The 25,166-nt window shown below is 42.1% G+C and overlaps 3 protein-coding genes across 7 annotated transcripts; 2 read left to right on the forward strand and 1 right to left on the reverse strand.

Annotated features, from left to right (window-relative positions):
• Positions 1–427: 427 nt before the first annotated feature.
• On the reverse strand, positions 428–9,642 carry LOC121301487 (tumor necrosis factor alpha-induced protein 8-like protein 1). Of its 3 annotated transcripts, none has more exons than XM_041230938.1 (2): positions 5,370–5,596; positions 428–2,780 (listed from the first exon to the last, which is right to left on the reverse strand). In XM_041230938.1, exons 1-2 carry the CDS (start codon positions 5,404–5,406, stop codon positions 2,215–2,217), a joined length of 603 nt encoding a protein of 200 aa, XP_041086872.1. In that variant the 5' UTR covers positions 5,407–5,596; the 3' UTR covers positions 428–2,214. The 3 variants fall into 3 exon arrangements, with proteins under 3 accessions (XP_041086872.1, XP_041086875.1, XP_041086874.1); XM_041230941.1 differs by lacking the exon at positions 5,370–5,596 and adding an exon at positions 8,775–9,642 and having other exon boundaries at positions 431–2,780; XM_041230940.1 differs by lacking the exon at positions 5,370–5,596 and adding an exon at positions 9,184–9,640 and having other exon boundaries at positions 432–2,780.
• A 1,263-nt stretch (positions 9,643–10,905) lies between these two features.
• LOC121301528 (coatomer subunit epsilon-like) lies at positions 10,906–15,734 on the forward strand. The gene is made up of 10 exons (XM_041231009.1): positions 10,906–11,048; positions 11,565–11,627; positions 11,934–12,034; positions 12,323–12,475; positions 12,738–12,791; positions 13,131–13,212; positions 13,804–13,959; positions 14,249–14,317; positions 14,501–14,575; positions 15,307–15,734. Exons 1-10 carry the CDS (start codon positions 10,944–10,946, stop codon positions 15,352–15,354), a joined length of 906 nt encoding a protein of 301 aa, XP_041086943.1. The 5' UTR covers positions 10,906–10,943; the 3' UTR covers positions 15,355–15,734.
• Positions 15,735–15,822: 88 nt separating this feature from the next.
• On the forward strand, positions 15,823–25,115 carry LOC121301527 (ceramide synthase 1-like). Of its 3 annotated transcripts, none has more exons than XR_005947627.1 (8): positions 15,823–17,144; positions 18,690–18,849; positions 19,181–19,361; positions 19,920–20,081; positions 20,642–20,789; positions 21,449–21,594; positions 21,870–22,051; positions 24,932–25,115. XR_005947627.1 is itself a non-coding variant. In XM_041231008.1 (8 exons), the coding sequence occupies exons 1-8, from the start codon at positions 16,887–16,889 to the stop codon at positions 21,970–21,972; spliced, it is 1,128 nt and encodes a 375-aa protein (XP_041086942.1). In that variant the 5' UTR covers positions 15,823–16,886; the 3' UTR covers positions 21,973–25,115. The 3 variants fall into 3 exon arrangements, 2 of the variants coding, with proteins under 2 accessions (XP_041086942.1, XP_041086941.1); XM_041231008.1 differs by having other exon boundaries at positions 21,870–21,897; positions 21,928–25,115; XM_041231007.1 differs by having other exon boundaries at positions 21,870–25,115.
• Positions 25,116–25,166: the final 51 nt, after the last annotated feature.

The raw sequence follows: 25,166 nt of genomic DNA on the forward strand, positions 1-25,166 counted from the left end.
AACGCTGAAAAGTTTGATAGAAGCATCTATAACCTTGCACACCTGTGTACGCAGGTAACACGAACCTACACAGTTTCCAATATGTGCTGCATGAAATGTGAGGATAAGGGGTTGTTCTATTAGTGAACTTATAAGAGCTCGGACAATTAGGTGTTAATAATATGAGAGCAGTGATTACAGAGTGGTTCTGATGGCTCACATGCGCGCCACTTATTTCCTCTGTCCTGTACGCAGTTTTGTAATTTCACAATCTTAATTTGAAACACACACACACACAAACCTGATTGACACAAGCAATTGCACAAATCCCACTGCTTATAATTGCTTGGAAAACTAATCATGTTTCTAGGATGACCGTTTCTTTAAAAAACTGGGACACAATAGCTTGATTTTAATCAGGTGTTCTGAAGTATTTTTCAGACTCAATGTTTATGCCACATGGTTTCTTGCTTGCTTCACCAGCTCGGTCGGCGCGCTCGGACTGAAACACTGACGGTGGCGCCTTGCCCCCTTTGGAAACCTTCCTGGCTCTTGAGGTTCAACAGAGTGACCCAGGCAGTAGGTCTGCAGTTTGCTCTTGTAGACAAATAGAAAAAAATGTGTCTTTCAAAACTGCACACTGGAGACCGATGTAGCGGAAGGAAAAGCACGACAGGTTTGATTAAATGATTGTATTAGCGACAATCACTTGACGTTCTTTACTTTTTTTTTTTTTTTTTTTTATAATATAGCATCCAGCCCGGATAAGCCACAGCTAGATTTATTTCTAGGGCATAGTACGCTGTCATGGTGATGGTGGGTCTGGGCAGTTTACTTCAGAATGGAGAGAGGCAGTCAAGAGCATGCAGTCAAAGAACAAAAGAGCCGGACTGAAGTTTTTGAGCAATAAAAAGAAAACACAAAAAACATGTTTTTAAAAAAAAAAAAATTACACAATTATTATTTTAAAGTAAGCACACAACAAATTGAATTAACATCATTGTTGCCTTCATCAAACATTTTAAAACAATAATAACAAATTTAACAGCAATGAGAATAATTCAAACCTGGTGCAAACGTGCTTCTGAAAGACAAGACGGCATGAGATGTACAGCTGAACCTCATATTTACAAATATAAAAAAAATGACCTATTTTCTTTCTGTGTGGAGCATACAGGCATTTAATCTGATATTCATTTAGCTTGACAATGCTTTGAACCGCTATGCAGCAGACAGTTTGTTTTACCTCTGCCTTCCCTCCAAAATGTACCTGCATGTTAATCAGGGCGAGGCAAAAGGTCCAAACTTGATGTGCGCTAACAGTGTATTATTTAGGTTCTATTTTTTCCCATTTGAGCCCTGATTCACCAGGGGGTGGTTCTGTGCTTGTGGTGAATTACTTGGGAATCGACTGAAATCGCGTTTCAAACTGCAACAATACACCATAAAATAAAACATTTCAATAAAACGCACGTGTTTGGCTGCATGCAGAGAATCGGCAGCAACAACCACCTCAGGTCCTCGTTTCCCTGGGGTGCCTGTTTGGGGATGCACAAGCTCCGTACACATCACCATGTTCAGGTGTCGCCACACAGCTGTGTATACCTGTACAAGGTGCCTGGACTTGTTAATGTCAGGGTATAAACAGCCTCGGTAATGTATCTTCAATGTATCCAGGTGCTGGGCAGAGCACTGCCACTCAGTCTTATATATCTTATTATTGCCACAACAGTCTTCCCCTGCCTCCTGCACTAACCGCATTCGCAACAGTTAATTGCAATTCAGGAAAACTTTCAAACCATAAATATAAATGAACATAACTTATTTCCATCCAGTCCCGTTTCTTTGGTCGAGAGAACGTTACAATTGCAGGGGGCTGCTTCTTTAATGCACCTGACTTTGTTTGGTAAACTAGCCCTCCCCAAAGTGGAAAACAAATATCACATCTTCATTTCATGTCTTCTTTGAATGACATTCTACAATTTAAGTCTTATTTTATCACTTGCACAAAAAACTAAATATTAGCCGCTATGTCGGGGATGGCAATATGACTCTCATTGCATAGCAGTTTGATCCATTCCCAGTTTCACTATGAGTTTAATAAGACACACCTGAGCTTGTTACCTACACACTGTGGCTAATCAAGCTCATGGTCGAAACTGCTACGCAACAGGAGTCTCACTTCCATCCCTGTCCTAATCAGGGAATGGGTTGAGATAACGGACATTGAGAAGGTCAGAGGCTACCATCGTCCAGCACTTTGTTGATGCCCTCGCAGATCTTCTGCAGGTGTGGCCGGTAGACCTCCGAGGGCCCGTAGAGGGCAGCCAGGAAGTCGCAATCCGCGAAGAAGTTGAAGACGTGGTTCATCCTGGCGTGGAACTTGCCCGTCAGGTGGCGGCTGACAGCTTGGTGCAGGAGCTCCCTGCAGTCGTTGAGCATGGTGGAGAGGACGCGCCGGTCGAAGGTGAACTCGATCTGGTGGAAGCTGACCGCCGTCATGGCCAGGGTGTGGACCTTCCTGCGGAAGAGCTCCACCAGGGCCAGCTCCTCCCCGTTGAACTGGTTGTTGCGGTAGAGCACGCCCAGCTTCATCACCATCTTGACGAGGTTCTTGATGACCTTCTGCGCTTCCTTGCGGTTCTGCGTGTACTCCTTGGCCACGCGGTACAGCTCGTCCAGGACCTCGCTGCTGGTGTCGTCGATGAACATGTTGGCCACCGACTTGGTCGCCATCTTGCTCATCAGCTTCTTCTGCGCCTGCAGGGCCAGGTTCTTCGTGCTGAAGGTATCCATGCTGTCTATAGGGGAAGGCAGAGATGAAGGGAGATGGTGAGACTGGGACAGAGCAGAGAGATACATCAACACTGATATGACACCAGATCATAGCATTGAGACATGTGTCACTTTCTTTTTTTTTTTTTTAAACCCCAACCCTGGAGGGCCAGGTTCCTAGTGCTGAAGGAAGATGGCGAGCTTTGGAGAGCTCTGGCATAGAATAACTTTTTCATCTTGGTTACCATGTTGAGTGTTTTTGGTTTTATGCCATATCACATTAAGAAAGTATCCTGATTCATGGAACCACAATGATTCGTTACACCCCTAGCTTCCACTTGCAGCAAAGCACAACTAATGATCCAGCCCCTATGCCTATTTAAAACCAGCACTCGGTTGCATTCAACACAGAGAGTTAAATTCCCTGACCTAGGTACCAGAGGTGAAGACTGCCAGCTCTGTGGCATTCCTGCTGTGTTGGCTGGGTTTAACTGGCTACTGGGCACGAAGGAGATCAATCAAGGAAGAGGGAGGCTTATTTGGGAATGATTTACCCATACAAACATGCAAAACTGTGTCCTTAGGTGCCATGACAATGCCGTGGTTTGTTTCACGAGCCCACAAACGGCACTTGTGACAGACGTGTATGCAAAGTCATCATTGTGCCCAGCTGTGTGTGTGAGTGTGAGGATCTCATATCACCGTGAGGAACACAATGACCACAATACAGAGCAGGATCTGGTCTCTCTCTTATCTAAGAGCAGAAGTACAATGCCTCTCTGTCACTGCTAGCAATTCTGGGCTATTTTTGCATTTCCTCTTGTGCAGATTTGGCAGATCCTGGTCTCTGATTGGCCCATACGTTCCCAGCTCTAGAAGGGGGGGGGGGGTGAGGATAAGGCTGCAGGCTTGCAGAGAAGGGGTCCTCTGTTCAAAGCCCCCTGGAGGGTTTAACCCTGCGTGTGCAGAGTCTGCAGGTCATTAGGCTGGTCACACTTTAGCTGAGCTGTTGCATTTATTTAAAAAAAAAACCCTCATACAGCAGTTTTCTCCATAACACCATTTCACTGGCCCGTCTCATGAGAAGACAGACCATGCATAACACTGCAAACAGTAAGTGAGGGTTTTGTACATATGCAGCTATGGACAAAGGTTTTACATAACCCTATAGAATGTACTAATTTTGTTTCATAAAGTCGAATGAAACCTGACGAATAACATTACACTAACATACTGAATTACAGACTGCTTGTCGTTTTCCATAAACTCAATGAAAACTGGCAAATATAAAAATGTGGCATTCCAAAATGAAATACTGTACTACTATTACGCTTCCAGTAGACTTTAGCGAAATCATTTTGTAGTGATGCTAATTGTTTGGCCATACCTGTGCACAGACACACAAGCTGTCACAATAAGCCCTGTTTTCAGTTGATGAATTCTCCCTACCATATATATATGGACCGCAGCAGCAGACCAGGTCACTTCAGTTCTGACGTCACGGTTTAAAACTGCTCAGCAAAGTAAGAGTTTGCATTTTATAGCAGCGAGTTTGGGGTGACGAATATTCAAAATTCAAATGAAAGGGCACTTTATAGGACTATGTTCCTAGGATTTAAACAAACATATTCTCCTCTTACATTACATCTCTAAAAGTGGCTATAGGTTAAACAGCTTTTTCTTCATCTCAGCTCTTCCAGAGCATCCTGTGCTCTGCCTGTGATTGAGGGGCTGGCTGCCTGCTTTCCCAGGAAAAGTCAAGGCTGGAATCTCCAGAATGCATCCCAGCACGCAGTATGGAATGGGAGCCAGGGGTCAGTCCGAATTGTCTCTGTGTCTCTCCATCAGAACCTTGCAAATGTTTGCACCAGGTTACCAGGAACTGCAAAATTACTATTTCCTTGTAGATGTCTGCCATGGTGAATGTACATGCTTTTCCCCATTTACTTTGCAAAGTTTTTGCTACAGTGCAAAAACTTTAAAATATAATAATAATACTAATAATAATAATAATAATAATAATAATAATAATAATAAGCACATATTTAATTTAATTTTAATCTGAAAGATACATTGCTTAAAATCTTTTTAGCCAGTTCTTTACCCAGGATTTGTCGTCCTATCTGGTGGAGAATTTTAACATCTGTGTAACTGACTTCTATCTTGTTATAAAAAAACACAAATTATAAAAGCCTCTGAAGACTGCAGATTCAGAGATTTTGTTTACAGCTTCCAAGCACGCGATGCTGCTTGAGACAGAGCGCTGCAGGGAAGCTCGCAGGCTTTATAACATGAAGAATTAGAAGCTGCTGCCCTGCAGTCAAACAGAGACATCAAACTGCTCAGAACTAGCAGACTCCTATTGAAACAGTGACCTTTTTAATAGGGGCTGTCAAAGAACCTGACGAGAAAAGATGAACCTAACACGACGAACTGTTTGTTTTTTGAACACGCGGCAAAATAAAAATAATTAAAAAAAAAAAAAAAAACCCTTTAAATTGTATTTAAATCTCTAAAACACTGATTGCATTAAATGAAAGAAATATGACTGTCACCGAATCTTCTAAAGTTAATCTTTTAGTATTTAAACCTGCATTAAAGTTAGCCCTACTCACCGTCCAGGAGCTCAGAGTCCACATCCATTTCTTCCATGGCTTTGTATTTATTTGAACTTGTAAACTAAACTGGATGGATTTGAAAAAGATGCTGTGGTGTCGCGAGTTGTAGCTGTGCCTCAGTGAGTGACAGAGTAGACTGCCTGTCCTGTACTCAGCGAGGCAAGTGAAAGAGGACAGATGCACCTGGAATGATGTCATCACTATCTCCGAGGCGGACAGTCTGTCATTGTCCTGCCTCTTCCCCCCCCCCGAACACAGCCACACCTACAATGCATATTTACAATACTGTAGAAACGCAACAGTCTCACAATCGAAATACTGCACTCATCACAAAAACCTTCCAGTAGCAAATTATTACACACAGTAATACAGCATGTGTCAGTGTTCACGCAACCTCTAATGAAGCTGAGATTGAATTTCTCGTGTATACCTTGGTGCGTCAGTTCTACCATACAAAGAGTGCAAGAGAAAATACACTCAACGTGATTAGAGGAAGCCACCGAACACTTACAAATATAATCGAAAATTCAGTACCTGGGCCTAATGATTTAGCATATTTACACACACGCCCACCCACGTCTTACAGATGTGACAAGAGCATTTCTGAAACGTGTTTCCAATGCATGTGCTGTACAAAAATAAGAAAATTGCACATGAAGCAATTCTTGTAGATGTTTTAAGCACCTCCTGTTATTGCAACACAAGCACGGCTGTGTTTTAATATACTCTTTCACGGCTGAATTTTGCTATTGTCTTGCGCAATTATTTTTCACCTCCAGGAAGATTCATTATTAATGCAAAAGTACTGCACATTTTCTTTGAATATGAATAATTTATCATACTGTAACAATGAGAAACAAAGGTTAGGCAGAATAATATAGAGACAGGGGCTTCACTGACAATCTGTCATTCAGAAACGTCAAGTAAATTCAAAAGCATTAACTTCAAATATCTTGTAACAAGTAAACTACGGGTTCCCAAACTTCCTTGACTTGAGGCCCCGCATCACCTTGCGCTTCCTGACTGAAGTTTGAGAAAGCGCTCCATAATTACTGTGCTCAGCTGTACACTGTGTCTGACTGCAAATGCACTTTTATCCTGCCGGTAAAGGAAAGCAGGCGCGGTACGGTTTATATTTATGCATTGGCAGAAATCCTGCATTAATTTATGTATTTGTTTAAAAAAAGTTCTAAGCGCATTAATACACTGCAATTGCCTTCTTTGTTCTCCTGACAGTCACACCCTTTTGTTGCATAATGGTACATGCTGTTAGCGCAGGCATCAGCTGACGTCAATGTTACATTCAAAACAACCCCAGGCACCCACACTAACAGCAGCAAACTGATCCCCCGGTCTGGGGAGCATTGCTTTGTCACGATCATTTAGGAAAAAAAGCATTTTTGTAGATGTTGCACCCCCTTGAAACCATCTCACGGACCCCCATGGGGTACCCCAAAAATAAACAATAAGTAAATGGTTCTGATAAGGAGGCATGGTAAAAACTCCAGGATCGTGCAAGAATGTAGCCTATAACTGCATTCAAAGGCTGGGTTAATGATACAGTATGATCCATAATCTATTGCTTTCAACCTCCTGGCACCACTGATTACCGAGCACTGCGTGATGCTACCTTGAATCTTCGCTGGGAATGCATGCCACACTGCAAATCGACCTTCAGTGTGTTGCATTAAAACATATGTTTTAAGCATTGAATTAAAATGACTTAAATTACACCGATGCAGTGTTTGTGCTTGGCCAACCTGAATTTGTTTCCTAAATATATCTCAGGTCTGACTAATGCGTTAATCTCACAGTAAAATGCAGACTCATGTTGACATGCATCTATCAGCTGTGCAACTATCAACAGCAGACACTGACAGGATAGCTACAGCCTGCCTGGGGGCAACTCAGCTATCTTAGCTTCAGTTTGGATAACCTGTCTCAGAACCTAAGGTATGCTTGTAGAGGTTTTTTTTTTTTTTTTTTTTTTTTTTTTTTAAGGCAACAAGATTGTATCTCCTGAATTAAAGGGTTCCACAGGGTACAGTAAATACTGAGCCACAGTTAAAACATAGAGATTGTGGGTTTTTTTTTTACCTTCCTCCAAAAGGATTGTTTTTTAGTAGTCAACATTTATTAGGGTGAATTAACTTTTGACAGTTTAATCTGCAACTAGAACAAATTAGAAAGGAGCATGGTCCCCAAACAATTTGTAAAAAAATTATTAAAATTTATTTATTGTATTGATTTCAACCCATCACGACCTTGTCTCGCTTTTGTTAGCCGTTGCCAAGGCGACAGCCAGGCCAGCCCTACCCCGCCCATGTGAATTGTGCTGACTGGATCGTCAATCTGTCACTCACCGCACCTGTCAGGTAACAGCACAACTCCGTGGGTAAAATGCGTTGTAACCAGTATAGTATGATCAGGCTTTGTAAAGGTCTGTTTATAAAAGTCTGGCTGAATATATTATACTACAGGTAAGGTATTAGTAAGCTACACCAGCCAAAGACGTGGGCTTTTCAACTAAATGTCGAATTATATACATACGCACATACATAGATACATACATAACAAACACCATATACCAATGCGACTTTTCTCATAAAAACAGCAATAGTACACAGTGGTTCTTTGTAAAGCAGTACGCATGATGAATACCAGAAGACTGACACACACTATGCACCTGTACCAAATATTCAATGTAGCAAGACAGAGAAAAAAATATTGCAGTTGATATCGTCATAAAAAGTGACCGATTTATATTTTATAACACACAACAGGAATGGAAATAAGACTCCTATTGCATAGAAGTTTCAGCCATTCCAGATTTTAGTGCCAGCTTCATTAGCCAGAGTGTATAGGTATAAAACTCAGGTGTGTCTTATTAAACTCCTAGTAAAACAAGGAATGGATCACACTGCTATGCAATGGGAGTCGTATTTCCATCCCTGCAAAAATATAAACTAGCTAAAACGTAAAGATTAGATTCACATTATTATTATTATTATTATTATATTATTATTATTATTATTATTAACAGAAATGACATTAGCTAATATACAGTACTAAATACGACACGTAATTGTTGTCTTACACACCTCAATGTTTGCATGTAACAAAATCTTACAAAAAGAAAATATTTTTTGAAATGCTAATTTTATCGGCCAAAATACTCTCCCTCTCTCAATATCTTGACTTGTCAAACTCGCTCGTGTCGCCACGCGTGGGTGACTGTGATGGAATGACAGCTGTCATGTTAAAAAAAAAAACTGACACCATCTATTAATACACCAACGTATTTATTTATTTTTATGTGTTTTTCATTGTTGTTATGATAAATACTTTTTTTTTTTTAAATGGAAAACAAAAAATATTTACCAGAAAGAATTTTAGCCTCACCTTTTTATCAAGCTTTCAAGACCTGGAAAGGTTTCTTCGGGTGAAAGCAGGCAGAGAGACCTTTGACATCTTGAAAGCGTGTGATCAATTATGGGTTAGTTTGCTTAATAAAAAGGTATCACATCTCGTTCTCTGCGTCTATCATCTCTGAACTGATACGGCTACCATTTCATGGATGTAAGACTAACCAGTACGTTTTAAAATCTCTTGGAGAGGCTACGCCTCCTCTTGACGGGGCAATTACTATATTACTCTACATTACAATTACAAGATATTACATATTACAAGAACTAGTATTTACTTCTAGTTATTTAGACGTTTAAATTCCTCTCTTTTTTTTTCCTGTTTTAAATGAACTTATACCACTCCCAAATACCTCACTGTTTGTTTTAAATGACTAATTTCTTACCTGTGTGTGTGTGTGCTTCCCTCTCCGCCGGACACTACAGTCTGCAAACAAACAAACAAACAAAAAAACTCCACTCAGTTACACTAGCTTGTGAAACGTTTTTTAGTTTTTTTTTTCAAACTTTTTTCGATGCAAACAAGCAGTTATTCCAAATGAGTCCTTCTCTGTCCCAAACAATTCCCCGGTTAAATTCAAACCGTGTCGTGCCACTCTGAACCTGCCTCAGGTAAACATCAGTGTAAATAATAGAAGGGAGGGTTGTTGTTGTTGTTGTTGTTTTTTTTGTTTTGTTTTGTTTTGTTTTGTTTTGTTTTGTTTTCACGGATCTGTTACAAGCGCTTGTAACTTGACTCCCGGAGAAAAAGTTTCAAATTTGAGGGGACTGGACAGCGGGAAAGCTGGACTGACATCGAAGCTAGCCAATAAAAACCACCGGGTCAGCCTTGAAACGGGACAATTGGTTGATCGGAACAAAGGTTAGGTTTCCTTTACCTCGTCTCCCGATTTCCAGCAATTATCCCTCAAAACTCCCGAGTGTATTGTTTCCCACAGGAAATGTACACTAGCAGAACAATGAGGAGCTGCGCACGTGTAAAATAGAAACACATTACATGCATGCGAGAGTTTATATAAAATACATTTCTGCCCGATGAATAATGTCGTGAAGGTTTTAAAAAATAAACACACATGGACAATCCCAGATAAAGACATTATTCAAAAAACAGGCAGAGGCCTTGAACCGTTCTAGAATGAAAGGAATTTCAATTTGGCACCTGGAGCCATTCTAGAATCTCAGTAGCGCTTGTCAGCGGGTTGCTTAGCAATAATCATGGATCAATTTAAAATAGCGAGAAGTGAGAAGTTAGATACTTAGTTATTTGGAGACGCTTACAAGATTTTGTTTTCTTCTCTTTTGTCTGTATGTGTGTGTGAAGCGCTTTGGGATCCTTGTGATGAAAGGCGCTATAGAAATGTGACTGGTCATGTTTCGATAATGGCATGCAGTTAATACAACGCACATCACCTAAGCATTTAAATGCAGCACACATTGCTGTTCTGATGACGTGGGTTCCCATAGCTTCCTAAAATATCTAGTTTCCCATCCCGGGCCGGAAGAGTGACCGTTGCTGTAACCATCCGTTCAAGGAATACAAGGACCTTCGGGGAAGTGCTGCATTTCCTAGTAACGCCCTTCCAGACTGAATGTCCGTAACAACGTCTCTAAGTGTGAATAAAGTTTTTCCACCGTGCCATTAAAACGACTTTAGCGGTAATAATGGTGTATTGACACAATTACAAATAATCCAGCGCAGATTTTCAGCAATACATCGATAATCCGCAACTGTTTAAGAGTTGAAAACAAGTAAAAAGGTCTAATTAAGCAAATTATTAGTTCAATTAAGGGTCTAGTTTAAGTAATTGAGAGATCGGCTGGAATGAAAAGCAGCAGCCACAGGGGGTCCCCAGGATCTTGGTTGAGAACCCCGGCATTGGGGCATACATGCAAGTGTAATGCTCTAATCGTCCAGCAGGTGGGATTGATGTGCTTAATACCCTACAGGGAGCGCTTGACACTTGTCATGTGTGATAGTGCCATTTATTATAAACTGACTTCAACAAAAAAAAAAGTCCACGGACTTAAAAACTACATTGCCCAGAAGTCATAGCGCTCTGATACAGGCCGAGTACCACGTGGCTTTGAGTTCGGAGATGACGTGAGTGTTTCCTACGTGTTCAGGAAGTTACTGCATTCAGTGAACATGGCGTCCCAGCAACAGAGTGAAGTTGATGAGCTGTTTGATGTGAAAAATTCATATTATATCGGCAGCTACCAGCAATGCATCAACGAGGCACAGAAAATCAAGGTAAAACACGAGCGGAAACAGCTTACTTACACTTGATTAAAAGCTACAGTCCCGTCTCTCATCACTCGGGAGCGATTGATTGGCTGTTTATGAAACACACACACAAAAAAAACAAAAAAACAACTTAAATACATTCCCTACATTCCGTCCGTTTATTTTTTAATGAGCTAGGGTTGCTGTATTTTTTTAAGAACTACCGGTATCACTATAGTAATAGTGTTGTTGTTATTATTGTCACAAGGATGGAAATGAAGACTCCTATTGCACAGCAGATTCACCCGTTACAGGTTTTACTTGGCGCTTGATTAGCCACAGTGTACAGGTAGCGAGCTCAGGGGAGCCTTATTAAAATCACAGTAAATCTTATTGCCCTCCTTATTATATCACTGTCAGAACAACTAAGTGGATTGCAGACTTCTAGACCAGAGGAAACATCGACCCCAGGTGAAGAAGCGTGCAGCTGTAGTGTTTCCACGATTGCTTCTGCCCTTACTGTAATAGTTTTGTTTTTTTCAGCCATCAAGCCCCGAGAAAGAAGTCGAGAGAGATGTGTTTTTGTACAGAGCTTACATTGCCCAGGTAGGTACTGTACAGCCTCTTCCACTGCACTTCTGTATCGTAAAGAATAATAATACCAGATAGTGTTTTAAAAGTTGCACCTTCCCATATTGTTCAATTGCTTCTGGACCAGATGTTATGTCTTTTAGAAATACTTACCTGAACAGAATAAGCTAGAACCATGTTTACTTGAAGAGAACGCCGTGGACATGCCAGGATAGATCAGTGAACTATTAAGGTTACTTGATGATGTATTATTTCTCATTTAATGTGAAGAGGAGTAAGTGAGTGACTTTATTAACTATACTGGGTGTGAATTTTATGCAGAGAAAATATGGTGTGGTGTTGGATGATGTCAAACCCAGCTCTTCAGCGGAACTTCAGGCTGTCAGAATGTTTGCAGAATATCTTTCTAATGAGGCCAAAAGGTGAGACTTCTGTGGTTTGTGTGCACGTACATTATAACTAATAAGAAACCAGCACAGGCTTGGAAATAAGACTCCCTTTGCATAGCAGTGGGATTCATTCCTAGTTTTACTATGAGTTTAATAAGACACACCTGAGCTTGTTACCTGTACACTGTGGCTAATCAAGCTCTATATTGAAACCTGGACTTTGTGAAACTGCTATGCAACAGGAGTCTTTATTTCCAGGCCTGGATTATCTGCGCAGTAGTCAGCTTCAGAAGAAATCTGTTGTAACTGTAATAATTCCAGAGACGCCATTGTGGCCGAGCTGGATAAGAGGATGGGGAAGAGTGTTGATGTTTCCAACACCTCTTTCTTGCTGATGGCGGCTTCCATTTACTTCCACGACTCCAACACCGACGCAGCCCTGCGCACGCTGCACCAGGGAGAGAGCATGGAGTGGTAAGTGGCTGTGCTGGAAGTATATTGAACGCCTGTGCTCAGTAGAGGCTTCTGACAAGGGCAGCAAGCGTGTGTAGACGTTTTCATGAAATGACCTTGCTGTGCAAGGATTGTGCAAGGATTGTCCCCTTGACGTTACTCTGCTACTCCATTCTTGCATCTACCTGCAGGTGTCGCTAGAGAGTCACTGATGGGGAGGGCTGGTGAACAATGGGCCATGTCTATTAAATCTGTTAATTCTTTTGTTCTTTTCTGTTTTCAGCATGGCGATGACGATACAGGTATTGCTGAAGCTCGACAGGCTTGATTTGGCACGGTAAGTTCGTTCTGGGTAAAGCTGGGTGGTAGTTTGCCTGAACTGAAGTACAGCAAGTGCATTTAATAAAAGATATCTCTCAAAGAAATCTCAGGTTTAAATTGAAGTGAAAGCATAACTGTAAAACATTTTAATTAACTTTTTTTATTGCATGCTAGCAGCGCTTGTTAATTTGCACGCTACGTTATGGAGCATTGTTACCTGAGCTGTCGAAGTTAATCATTTTTTTATTTGAAGAATGACCCTTCTACATGATCAAATGAATAAACTGAATTTGTGTTTTTAACCCATAAATTGAAGGATGTACTAAGGTCTTTGTCATGGGATGTTTTTTTGCAGCAAGGAGCTGAAGAAGATGCAGGAGCAAGATGAAGATGCTACCCTGACTCAGCTTGCCACAGCCTGGGTGAACCTGGGGATGGTAAGGGTCTTTGCTAACTGTTATAGGGGACCCTTGGCATGTTACTTCAGAATTTACATTGTCCAGTCAGGTGTATGAAAGCTAAGGACTACAACGTGTTACTGAGACGACCGTTTGATTCAGCACTGACCGGACATGAGCTTTCCTCTGTATTAGTACTAATGCTAGGGTATATACCAGATCCTGATCGCTCTCTTGTGCTGATTGAAATTATGATTATTTCAGGGATGGGGAAATAAGACTCCTGTTGCATAACGGTTTGAGCCATTCCTGGTTTTACTGTGAGTCGAAGGCACACATGAGTTTGTTACCTGTACACTGTGGCTAATCAGCCCAGAATGAGCGAAACTGCTCTGCAACAAGTCTGATTTCTATCCCTGATATTTATTAGTAAAGAACAAAAAACAGCATTGTTACTCGCCAACCCTAACTGTTTACATCATGGATCCGAACAAAATAACGCTTATGCAATCCAGAAGAATCCCTCTAATACAACTGTATTAGCCTCTGGGTATTTGCAGTAGAGGTGGTCTTAATGTAGGGCTGGTCTTCATATCAAGCAGGGTCCTTCAATAAGTCTTTGTTTGCCAGGGAGGTGAGAAGCTGCAGGATGCCTACTACATCTTCCAGGAGATGTCTGATAAGTACTCCCCGACTCTGCTACTTTTGAACGGGCAGGCGGTCTGCCACATGGCACAGAACAAGTGGGAGGACGCAGAAGGGGTGCTGCAGGAGGCACTGGACAAGGTAGGGGTGCGAGGGTCTGTCCCTAACGCCACTGTCACAGCACCCAGCGGACACCCTGCACTGCATATATCATATACTGTTGCTGTATGTAAGGACCTATTCTGCCACCTATCTGATTTATATTGAATCTGCACGTGGGTGTTGGTTTGGAGATTGTATTCCAATTGCAGTGGGTTCAGGGCAGGATGCCAGGTTCTTGTGCCTCTAATGTGTTTCTTTTACCCTAGCAGTGGATTCCCTGCTTGTATATCGCAATGCAGTTGTATAATACCTTTTTTCTCTCTTGCAGGACAGCAGTCATCCTGAGACTCTCATAAACCTTGTTGTACTGACACAGCACCTCGGGAAGGCTACAGAGGTAAGACGTTACAAGATCAGATGGGTGTATGGGGGCTTCCAGGTTATGCCTGGAGTCTTTCTGATGGGCTTAGAGACACTGATGTTCTGATTTCATCATAAACGTGTGCAGTACAAGTCTGCACGTCCTGTCTGCTGCCTTTATACTGCCATCTCTCAATAACTTGTTCAATCTTCTGTCTAGGTAACAAACCGCTACCTTTCTCAGCTGAAAGATGGACACAAGGGGCACCCTTTTGTTAAAGAGTACCTGGCAAAGGTAAGAGGTGAAGCTTTCATGTGCTGAGTGCTGCACCAGTGGTAACAGCCTGCTCCATGTGGCTGTGGTTTTGGCTGAACGCTGCCTCGTTGGTTGGGGGGCGGGGGGGGTCCTTGGCTCGTCGTGCAGCAGCGACCCCTGTAGTCTGACCGGGTGCCTGCGGGCTTGCCTTTAAGCTGCCCAGAGCTGCGTTGTGCTCTGACGTGGCTGCGTGGCGAGCCTGCAGTGTGAAAAGAAGCAGTCGGAGGACGGCGTGTGTTCGTCTTCGCTCTCCTGCAAAAGCGCGGGGGAGGTAGCGGTGAGCTGAGCCTGAAAAATAATTGAATATTCTAAATTGGGAGAAAATAATTGGCGACTAGTAAATAAAAAATTAAAATAACATTGTTTAGATGCACTTTGTATAATATGTTTTGTTTCTATCCTCAAGTCCCGGGGACTTTTAAACAATCAGAGGTTCAAAGCACCCCTGCTGCCTCTCAGAATCGCATGTACTCAAATCCAGTACAGCAGAGTGTAACCAATAACCTTTCCCACTGTGGATTAAAGACAGACCTCATGTGTGTAATGCTGTATATTCTTACTGTGTTCATGCATCTGAGGTATATTGCTCTTTAGTACAGACAGCACAGTGAAGATGAGGTGGAAATGTTTGCTGACTGCAGTAAGACTTTGCATGCATACATATATCTAGCTCTTGTATGACAATCCTCTTGTTGTTTTGTGCCTAACAGGAGAATGAGTTTGACCGGCTGGCAATGCAGTACGCTCCCAGTGCGTGAGAATTCAGGGGTTACCCATCCTGAAGCTTGCAGCATTGGACCTTCCCAATTCAACAGCAGGACATGTGCAAAACCCAGAGTTCCACGAAGGATTTTTATTCTTAATTCTTTCATAACTCAAGAGCTGATTTGATTGAATCAATAAATGAAAAGTACAAGTTCGGTGTTTGTCACATTTTAGTATATTGGCGATTTCTACTTAAACACATACCACAGGACCAGGAGAGAGTCTATACAGGGCTGGGGCTGTGAGTATATCTTGCTGGACAATTGCACTGAGCGATGTCTTCATCATTATAGAGGACTATATACTGTCTGAATCCCTTAATGTAAGCATTCCTTGTCTATTCTAATTAACAATAAAAAGTCAACTTGTTGTATTTGATGTTTTTATGTTTTTTTTTTTTTTTTTTTACCAGATTATGAAAACCATGCTGTGCGGATGCTTGAGTTCACCCAACAACATTCTGTTTGTGCCGTTCCATTCCACATTGGAGACACTAATAAGTCATCAGGTTCAGTCTGATGTCAAACCCCAGATTCCTGTGGGAGTGTGTCTATCCTTATACACAGTAGTATGATCATCAAATCTATGGAATGGTTCATTATCACTTATTTCTGCCACTGAATTCTGCTAAGTAATCCCACTCTATCACCTTGCTCCTGTATTCCTATATAGCGATGCTTTCTCAGCTATTTTATTTCGACTCATGCATGTTTAGCTGTAGGTGCTCACCCGGCTGCCAGACTGACTGCTATATAGAAAAAAAGCCATCAAGCACTGCCTACAGGTCTAAAGGATCCAATGCATGTTTGAAGGTTTGCACAACGTCTACTAAGGTCCTTCAGATAAGATGTAAATCGAGGTCTTACTGTAAGTGACTGCAGTTGCATAGTCCACCCCCTTACCCCAAGTTTATGTAAATCGCGTTGTACTGCTAAATGACTAACAATAATACTTGTAATAATCCCTCCCCCCCCGGACACGGGTTCTGAAGAACAGTTTAATGTTAATAATAACACTGCGCCTTTAAATACAAAACAAACGGGCATGATTGTTTTTACCTCAATCTGGTGCATTGCTTAACACGGGCTGGAGGCGGCGACTGGAGGCGCTCGGTCCTTTGTCTCCAGCATAAATAAATAAATAAATGAATGACCGAATTGGTAATCTGAAGGTTTGGTTGCATTCGAGAATAAAGAAAGAACCGCCGCGGGATTTGAATATTACAGATTGCTGCACCAGCGGGTTTTTTTTTTTTTTTTTTTATTGAATTGATTTATTTATCAGAAGAACCGCTGCACGGTTAAAACGACTCAACTACCAGCTGTCTTGAATCACACCATTGCAGAATTGCATTACGCGGGGAAACCCATACGGCGTGACTGAGCAATGAGGCTGGGATACTGTGTCTCGCACTAGAAAGCAACCTTGTTATGTCCTGAGAGGCACGGAGCTGGATAGCTAACAGCGGCTAAAACGGACCGCCGCCTGTTGCTCGTCCTTTTCTTTTAAAAACAGGTTTTCTAAAATGGGAAGACCACCTCAAGCGGACGGGAATATCAGCGTCAGGGCGGTGGAGCCCATGCCCGGCTATGCGGATCTGATAACGAGGAGCTGTTCCGCTTTGCTCCGTGCCTTCAGCGAGTGCAGGGGCTGCGGGTTTGAGCTGTCTAAAAGGACATTTTTGGAAAACGCCATCTTAACATGGAGCGACGTGCTGCTGTTTGTGGTGTGCGCCCTGGGGTGGACGGTCCTGCGACGTGCGCTTTCTGCGTATATATTCCGGGTAAGCGAGTGTGGCTGCACACAGCAACGCTGCAAACAATCGCACAATTGACGAAGGAATGCCCAGTCTGTGTTTAAAGCACAGTTTGTCTGTTCAGGACTCTCTGTGTCTTGAGTTATGCCAGTACTCAAAGGAAGACGGTGCATGTGGTCTGCAGTGTTCTGAATTATGAAGACCTTAAGCCTGCAATGCCCATTTCTGTGCCGCATCTGATACAAGGCTTAACAACGATATTGTCGTGTTTTTAAAACACTGGGCATTGCAGGGTTAAATTAATTTGACTGTTTGTATCTTTGCATGTTTGTCATTATCAAGCCCCAAGCCGGTATGTTGCACTGCAGTTGTGTGTGGCACACAGAAGCCCTGCTGGTATAAATAGGGAAGGAGATATCCCTTGTCTGGTTGGAGGGAGTTTGGATCAGTATTTTTTTTTTTTTTTTTTTTTTTTTTTTTTTTAGTTTGGAGTGAAGGTGAATAACCAGCCTATAGGAACTGATTGTATTGTTTTTCTACCAATTGGAATTGGATTATTGTTGTGTTCCCTGTTACAATGCACTTAACAGGCTCTCCAGGGAGAGACAAGCATGTGGTTAGTTGGTTTTTAATCTTACCCAGCTGTCATCAGACAATACACGACCCGACCTGCGTTTGTTGTGGAATTAATGCCCAATTTATAGCATATTTAGGATCGGTATTTCCTGATCGCAGACAGTTAAGAGTTTGATCCTAGCTGGGTAAATAAAGGGAGTGAAAAAAAACGGTCTCGCCCACCCGTACCTGTCAGTCTGGCAGGAATTAGTTGAATGACTGGCAGTGGGCTTGAAGACCGCAGACAGGGGAGTTCATTGAATGGATGGATCTCCCCATGAATATCCTATCCCAAGCTGTATTTATGTTGGTTACATAACCTGCTGGGAACATTTCACATTTTAGGATGAGAGAGAGAGAGAGAGAGGTGCTGCGTTGCTATGACAACGTTCAGGGAGATGGGGAAAGTAAAAGAGAGCGAGGGAGAGAACAGCAGAATAGAGGTGAGAGAAAGTGATGCATTGCCACCTTGACTGGCATCGTTCTACCTTTGCTGTGGAAACTGGGAGTCACTAGAGGATCGCCCTGGTTACTTGAAAAAACAACAAAACACACCCCAGATTCTTTGTGTGTGTGTGTGTGTGTATATATATATATATATATATATATAATATATAATTTATAAAATATGTATGTCTGTTAGTGCCCAAGCCAAGGCGGTCCTGCACCTCTCATTAAAGGATGCTGACAGCATTTATTTTATAGTGTTGTTTCCGTTCTCTAATGCTTTATTGACAGCACTTGATGCTAAACCTTGGCAAAGTGGGTTTAGCACTGCCCTCATAAAAGTTTACTCTGTGTGGTAACCCACGGTAAAAGCCCAGCAAGTACATTAGTATCTGACCGAGCAAAATGCATGGTGAAGCACAGGAGATGACAAAACCTGTTGCAATCTGTAAAGTTCTGCTAGGAATTTGGAATGAAGCCGTCGTCTCTGTGTTTGAATTGTTGTTCCAGCCGCTGGGACGCTGGTGCGCTCTGCAGCCCAAGGATGCGTCTAAAATGCCAGAGAGTGTGTGGAAACTGCTCTTCTACACGGCATCCTGGTCCTACAGCGTCTACCTGCTCTTCTTCACACAGTACACCTTCTTCCATGACCCGCCTTCCGCCTTTTATGGTATGGTAAACGCTAGGCTGAGCCTAGAACCGTGTGTTAGCCTTTAACCCATATGGGGGGTGGATAAAAAGAAATACAACTACATTTAATGAAGACCAAAAAAGTCACGGCATTATAGGATATGGGGATTCATTTTCGGAAGTGCGTAGTAGACTATGGTAAATGCAGAGTATAACCATGGGAAAAGTGCACTATTGCCGTGTAAACTTTTATAAGGGAAGAGCCTTCCCGTGCTGCAAATCTATATTTTACAAGAACTGAAATAATAAAACCAAAATTAAAAAATACCAATAAAAGCAATTGCCTCGCCCCTGCGGCTCTCCTGTCCCAGGCTGGAAGCAGGGGATGGCGGTGCCCACTGACATCGCGGTGGCCTACCTGATCCAGGGCAGCTTCTACGGGCATGCGATCTACGCCACGCTGCACATGGACACCTGGAGGAAGGACTCGGCCGTCATGCTGCTCCACCACGTCATCACCCTGGCGCTCATCGCCTTCTCCTACGCATTCAGGTGAGATTCACGAGACAGATACCACCCTGGTTCATCCTTAACCTGCATGCCCTGTACTGTGTATATACAGGTGTGTGTGTGTGTAGCTGTTTATACAGGTGTGTATGTACATGAAGATTACACAGATATGTTTTTATATATATATATATATATATTATATATAATATATGTATGTATATGTGTATGTATGTATATATATATATATATATATATATATATATATATATATATATATATATATATATAGAGAGAGACAGCTGATCTAGCCTGGGCTCAGTGCGTATATTGTGGGCAACTAGACCTGAAGAGCTGTAAGAACCTAACCAGAAAATATCAAAAAGTTTAAAAAAGTTTTAAAAAAAAAAAAAAAAAAAACATAAGGCAATTGAGTAAATTCAACAGGAACGGGATTGCAAAAATCCTTCGTATCGTTCTTGTTCTGGGCCACTTATGAGGGTGTGTGCCGAGTTCCAGGACAGGGGTGATGATGGTGTGTGTTTGCAGCGCTCCCTCGTGTGTGTGTGTGTGTGTGTCAGCTCCCTCCTCCCGTCTCGCCAGGTATCACAACGTGGGAATCCTGGTTCTCTTTCTGCATGATGTAAATGACATCCAGCTGGAGTTCACCAAGCTCAACGTGTACTTGAAGAACCGGGCCGGAGTCTACCACCTCTTCAACGACCTGGTCTCCAACCTGGGCTGTGTGAGCTTCAGCACCACCTGGTGAGTCTCCATCCTGGGCTGTGTGAGCTTCAGCACCACCTGGTGAGTCTCCATCCTGGGCTGTGTGAGCTTCAGCACCACCTGGTGAGTCTCCATCCTGGGCTGTGTGAGCTTCAGCACCACCTGGTGAGTCTCCATCCTGGGCTGTGTGAGCTTCAGCACCACCTGGTGAGTCTCCATCCTGGGCTGTGTGAGCTTCAGCACCACCTGGTGAGTCTCAAGCCTGGGCTGTGTGAGCTTCGGCACCACCTGGTGGTGAGACCAGCCCACTGCAACACAATGCCTTACCTGCAGGGTCCTCTGTTTACTCAGCAGTGCAACTTACCTTAGATGACCAGTAGGAGTCGCTGTATTACTGTGATGGGTAAATGGAGCCTGGACAACTGTAGAAATAATCATCAGAGACTTGAAAGAAAGCTGCTTCTCCGTTACATTAGAAAATTGACTTCATCTTTTCAGATTTAGACTTCTACACAGGGTTTGGGGTCTATGAGGGTCTCCCTCCCTCTCTCTCTCTCCCTCTCTCTCTCTCTCTGACTCTGTCTGTATTCCTGTCGTAGGTTCTGGTGTCGACTTTACTGGTTCCCTCTTAAAGTCCTCTATGCTACCTGTGTCTCCAGCCTGCAGTCTGTTCCCAATATCCCTTTCTACTTTTTCTTCAACACTCTGCTGTTTGCGCTCACCCTGATGAATATCTACTGGTTTCTGGTGAGTAGACCAGCTGGCTTGCCCGCAGCCTCGCTCCCGACCCACTCAAACGAGCTGGAACGAGACACATTCATGCAGCTTTACTGCTTTACGCCTCTGTCTTTTTCAACAAACTGTTTTCATTTCTTTTTCATCCTTTCTGTATTGCAAGCATTCATCTCTGAAACTAAGACTTGACACTTAATAAAGCAGCCTTGTTTTTTTTTCACTGTGGAGACTAACTATGATATACCGCGGCACATGCTAGTAGAATTCAAATCTATTTATTTAACCAGGATATAATCCTTGAGAGAGACGTTTCATTTGCTAGGGGGTCCTGGCAAGAAATAACCTGTTATAATAGATGGCAATAAAAAAAGAGACAAATCGTTCAAACAGGACAAAAAACAAAAAAACCCTTAACAATCATAGAACCAGTAAAAAAAACTAAAGTATGCCCATTAGAATCGTTCTGTTTTTTTTAATGATCCTGTTCAGAGTCAGTATTTACAGGGTTTGCAACCCTGGTCAGGTTTAAAATACATATTTATCAGCGGTTTAAAAAGGAATTGTCAGGAGGCTGGCTTTGTTTTGAAGGAAATTAATTCCAAAGACACGATGCCTGGTAGACAATGGCACGTTGGCCCGTATTCAAACCCTAGTGCCTCCCCTCTCTCCAGTACATTGTGCTGTTCGTGGTAAAGGTGCTGACAGGGCAGATGACGGAAGTGAACGATGTCCGGGAGTACGATATCGAGGACAGCAAGAAGACCGCTCTGCACAAGAAGGAACCCGACCGACCGCATCACAGCTCCTGGAAAGAACGGTAAAGGTCTTGCGTTCCTTTAATCCTGACGCACGCACTGTCGATTCCGCTCCCTGTTCCCCCACACGGGAATGTATACCTCACTCACAAGGAAGGGAGTGACTCTAACAGGGCGGGGGCAGGATAAAGGGGTAACAATGACAAAGAGACTAAAAGAAAGATGTTCTGCTTAGAAAATGGTTTTTTTTTTTTTTTTTGTAATAGCAATAGTAGTTTTAGGATTAGTACTGTTCAGCAGTTGTTTGAATGAGTCGGTATGATTTGTTTTATTTTAGGACTTGCTTGAAGAACGGCACTGTGAAGGACAAGCGCTTGAAGAACGGCATTGTGAAGGACAAGCGCTTGAAGAACGGCATTGTGAAGGACAAGTTCTTGTAACGGCCCCTGTAGCACCACCTTGTGGCAGGGAGCTGCACTGCAAGCCCAGATGATATCCCTCCTCTGTATCCAAGTCAATGTAAATATGCTCTGCAGTTCTACACCCTTTTTTTCCTCCAAATTGCACTATAAAAAGTCTTGGTGTGTTTGAGTTGATTTTCTCCTTCAAAACTGAGTGAAACTGAATGCGGGATTAATCAGAAAAAAAGATTTGAAATCAGTAATGTCAATTCACTAGCCCCTCTTGCATGAAGCGGGCTCAGGTCACAAGTGAATTGAGTTTGCTGGTCTCAGCCAAGCCCTTCACTGGATGTTGCAAAGCCACAGGCACAGTTCAGCGCAGCTGGCAGCCTTTTCTAGTACTGAGAAGCCTGGGACTTGACATCAGGCAGGGTAGAGCTGCGCTCGCTGGCAGAGCTGTGAGAGGACTGCCCTATAGCACCTACCTGCCTGCCGGCTCCATATACCTGGCTGAATCTAGTGCCACTGTCTCTGTCTTAATCCTAAAAAAAGAAGAAAGAAAACAGGGCTTACACTGCTTCTGTATGTAAGTGAAATTGGTGACACGTCTTAAGGTAACCTTGTTTAAGGACGGGAGAGTGAGGGCTAATATGACACTCTACAGTGACATCACCTTCCCTCCACTGCACATGAAATCTTATATAGAATTCACAAAATCATGTTAAAAAACACTTCTTAAACACAGTGTATCTTACTTGCAAACTTCAGATACCTTTTAGTAAAGCTACAGAGAGTACTGTACCTGTTTTAAAGATGGATCAGTGCTGCATAGATAGGAGTTGCTTTACTGAGCTCAAGCAAGCCCCGCTGTCTGTACTGGACATCCTGCAGGTGAAATTACAGCAAGCTGAACAACTCAATTCTTTTAAGAAAGACGTTCGCTCTCCGGCTTCTTCACAATGAATCCTCTTGAGAATTGAACTGAGCTGAACGCCGTGAAGCTAATGCAGATTTCTCCAGAGGCAGGACAGCTCTGAATGACTGCGCTGTTTTTTACCCCACTACAGTATTGCATGCAGCTGTACATACCTCGCTGTTCACTTGTCAGAGGATTCTATTCTTTTGCATGGTGAACATGTTTTTGAGCAAATGCACGCAGCGATCCGACACGTGCGTTGAGAACGTTTCTTGAGAGCGTTTTTGTGCCTCTTCAAAAACCTTTCTCTGTTAATGTTAAAGTCCCCTCATTCCACAAACTGGGTTCAAATGCATTTTCTTGTTGCAATTAGTAAAGCTCTTAATTTATTTTAACTGTAGAGTTTCTGCAAATGTGAAACACAAAGCTCTTTACTGATTTCGTTTTTATGGTTAAACATAACTTATAATGGAACTGGTAAGTTTTGCAGAAGTTAGAATGCACACCAAGTTTCGCTGTACATTTCATAGCATAGCATGGGTTACAGTGAATGTAGGAATTATCTGGGAAATTGCTCTTGGTTCTGGTACATCAACATGATCTGATTTCTAGTGATCTAAGAAGTTCCACTGTTAATCAAAAGTCCCTTCATAATGTATTAACTGGTCTGTCGATTACAATCAGCAACTGCCCAGACAGCATCTTAGTATTTAAAAAAAGTGATACAATAGTAGAGCCACACTGCAATGCTCAAGGATGAATTAACATACACACATATATACCTACAGTGCATGTGAATTATGTTAATTCTTTTATTTCACACTGATCAGAGTCAGGTTTGGAATATACTCATAAAGTCTCTTTAGCATGTGTAGTTGTAGATTTTAATTTTTGTATCGCTCAGTGGCTGTTTAAAGTACACCTGAACTTTTATAAATATAGTATTTACTGTAGAGCTGGTTTTAAAACACAGATGAGAGATTTAAAGCTCAGGATTCGTGCCGATCGGGGTCTGAGAGCATATGGTATAAAATCCTTTTGAAGTTCTTTTTTTTTTAAGCTTGAAAAATTAGCATTTTGGGGGAAAATAGGAATTCATGGAATAAACAAGAGTAAATTATGGGTTCTGTTTTTTTGTATTTGGGAGAAATCATGTGATTTGTATCCCACTCGGCACTGAATGCTTTTTTTTAAGTTTGTCTTTGGAAAGCATGCACAATGGCTACAGTAACAGAGACCCGTCATTAGTAAATATACAGCTGTTTTCTTGTGACACACCTGCCAATGCAGTTTGAGTTAAAACTTAGCTTATGACAGCAAAAAAGGACCAGGCAAATACACCTTGAGACCCCAAGAGGGAGCTGGAATGCTTGAGGCTATAATGGACATGGTTTTTGATTTAAAAAAAAAAAAAAAAAAAACTACAGAACTCTGAATATTACTCCACATTTGCATCGCCGACCAAAAGTATTAGTATTTTTCACTAAGCTAAAACATCCTTTTTTTCATTTCTTAGATTTTGTATTTAAAGTCAGACGTGTTTCCATCTTTATTTTTTTAAATACCAGAGTTTTGTGAATGAAACTAGTCACATATTCAATGTAGCGCACATGCCACTCTCTCTGGTTTTTGTGGTTGGTGTCTGGACAGTGTTATCACAGATCTAGTTTACACGTGTTACATTTTGCTGATATGTGGTTCTTAAGCTACCTGGGTACATTACTCCTGTAACAGTTCCTGCCAGTCGTTGCGTTTGCGTGGCTGGTGTACCGCAGGCTGGAGGATCCTGTTTCTTGCTGGCATCATCGTTTTCTTTCAGTGCTCTTGAACGGGTGGTGAACTCAACATTCATGAGCCTGAAACAGTAGGGCTCTGATACTGTGTGAGCGACTAACTTAGCAGTGTCTGTGCAGCCTAGATTGCTTAAAAATATTGTTTTTAATCTTTTCTATTTCCTAGTAGTATCAAATTAATCTTAAATGGATCTGTGCATTTGTTGATTTTTTTTTTTTTTTTCCTGGGGCTTTTAGATCTGCAGTTTCCATTTGACCCCAAATCAAGTGTTTGCATTTATCCACACAGATTTCAACCCATCACCCCTCTCCTCGTACCAGGCAAGAAACGATGAACCCCAATCCTTCTAATTCTGCATGCATGTTCAGTGGATGTGAAAAAACGTGTAAGAAATTTTTTTTTGTAATAAAATGTAAATGTTTAAACCACTAAAGTTTTATCTGTTCACAAGAATAAAAACTTTTTTTTTGTATATATTCTCATTGTTTATGGTATGTTGCATCAACTCAAGATCCAGAGGCAC

Source organism: Polyodon spathula, chromosome 27 (assembly GCF_017654505.1).
Source record: "Polyodon spathula isolate WHYD16114869_AA chromosome 27, ASM1765450v1, whole genome shotgun sequence".
Lineage (NCBI taxonomy): Eukaryota > Metazoa > Chordata > Actinopteri > Acipenseriformes > Polyodontidae > Polyodon > Polyodon spathula.

Bases quoted from the DNA above. Each gene is read 5' to 3' on its own strand.
- LOC121301527 (XM_041231007.1), top strand. From the start codon at position 16,887: ATGGGAAGACCACCTCAAGCGGACGGGAATATCAGCGTCAGGGCGGTG. The intron at 17,145-18,689 runs GTAAGCGAGTGT...TTGTTGTTCCAG, and splicing joins TTTCTGCGTATATATTCCGG to CCGCTGGGACGCTGGTGCGC. The intron at 20,082-20,641 runs GTGAGTCTCCAT...TTCCTGTCGTAG, and splicing joins GTGAGCTTCAGCACCACCTG to GTTCTGGTGTCGACTTTACT.
- LOC121301528 (XM_041231009.1), top strand. From the start codon at position 10,944: ATGGCGTCCCAGCAACAGAGTGAAGTTGATGAGCTGTTTGATGTGAAA. The intron at 11,628-11,933 runs GTAGGTACTGTA...AATTTTATGCAG, and splicing joins ACAGAGCTTACATTGCCCAG to AGAAAATATGGTGTGGTGTT. The intron at 13,960-14,248 runs GTAGGGGTGCGA...TCTCTCTTGCAG, and splicing joins TGCAGGAGGCACTGGACAAG to GACAGCAGTCATCCTGAGAC.
- LOC121301487 (XM_041230938.1), bottom strand. From the start codon at position 5,406: ATGGAAGAAATGGATGTGGACTCTGAGCTCCTGGACG. The intron at 2,781-5,369 runs GTGAGTAGGGCT...CTTCCCCTATAG, and splicing joins GGACTCTGAGCTCCTGGACG to ACAGCATGGATACCTTCAGC.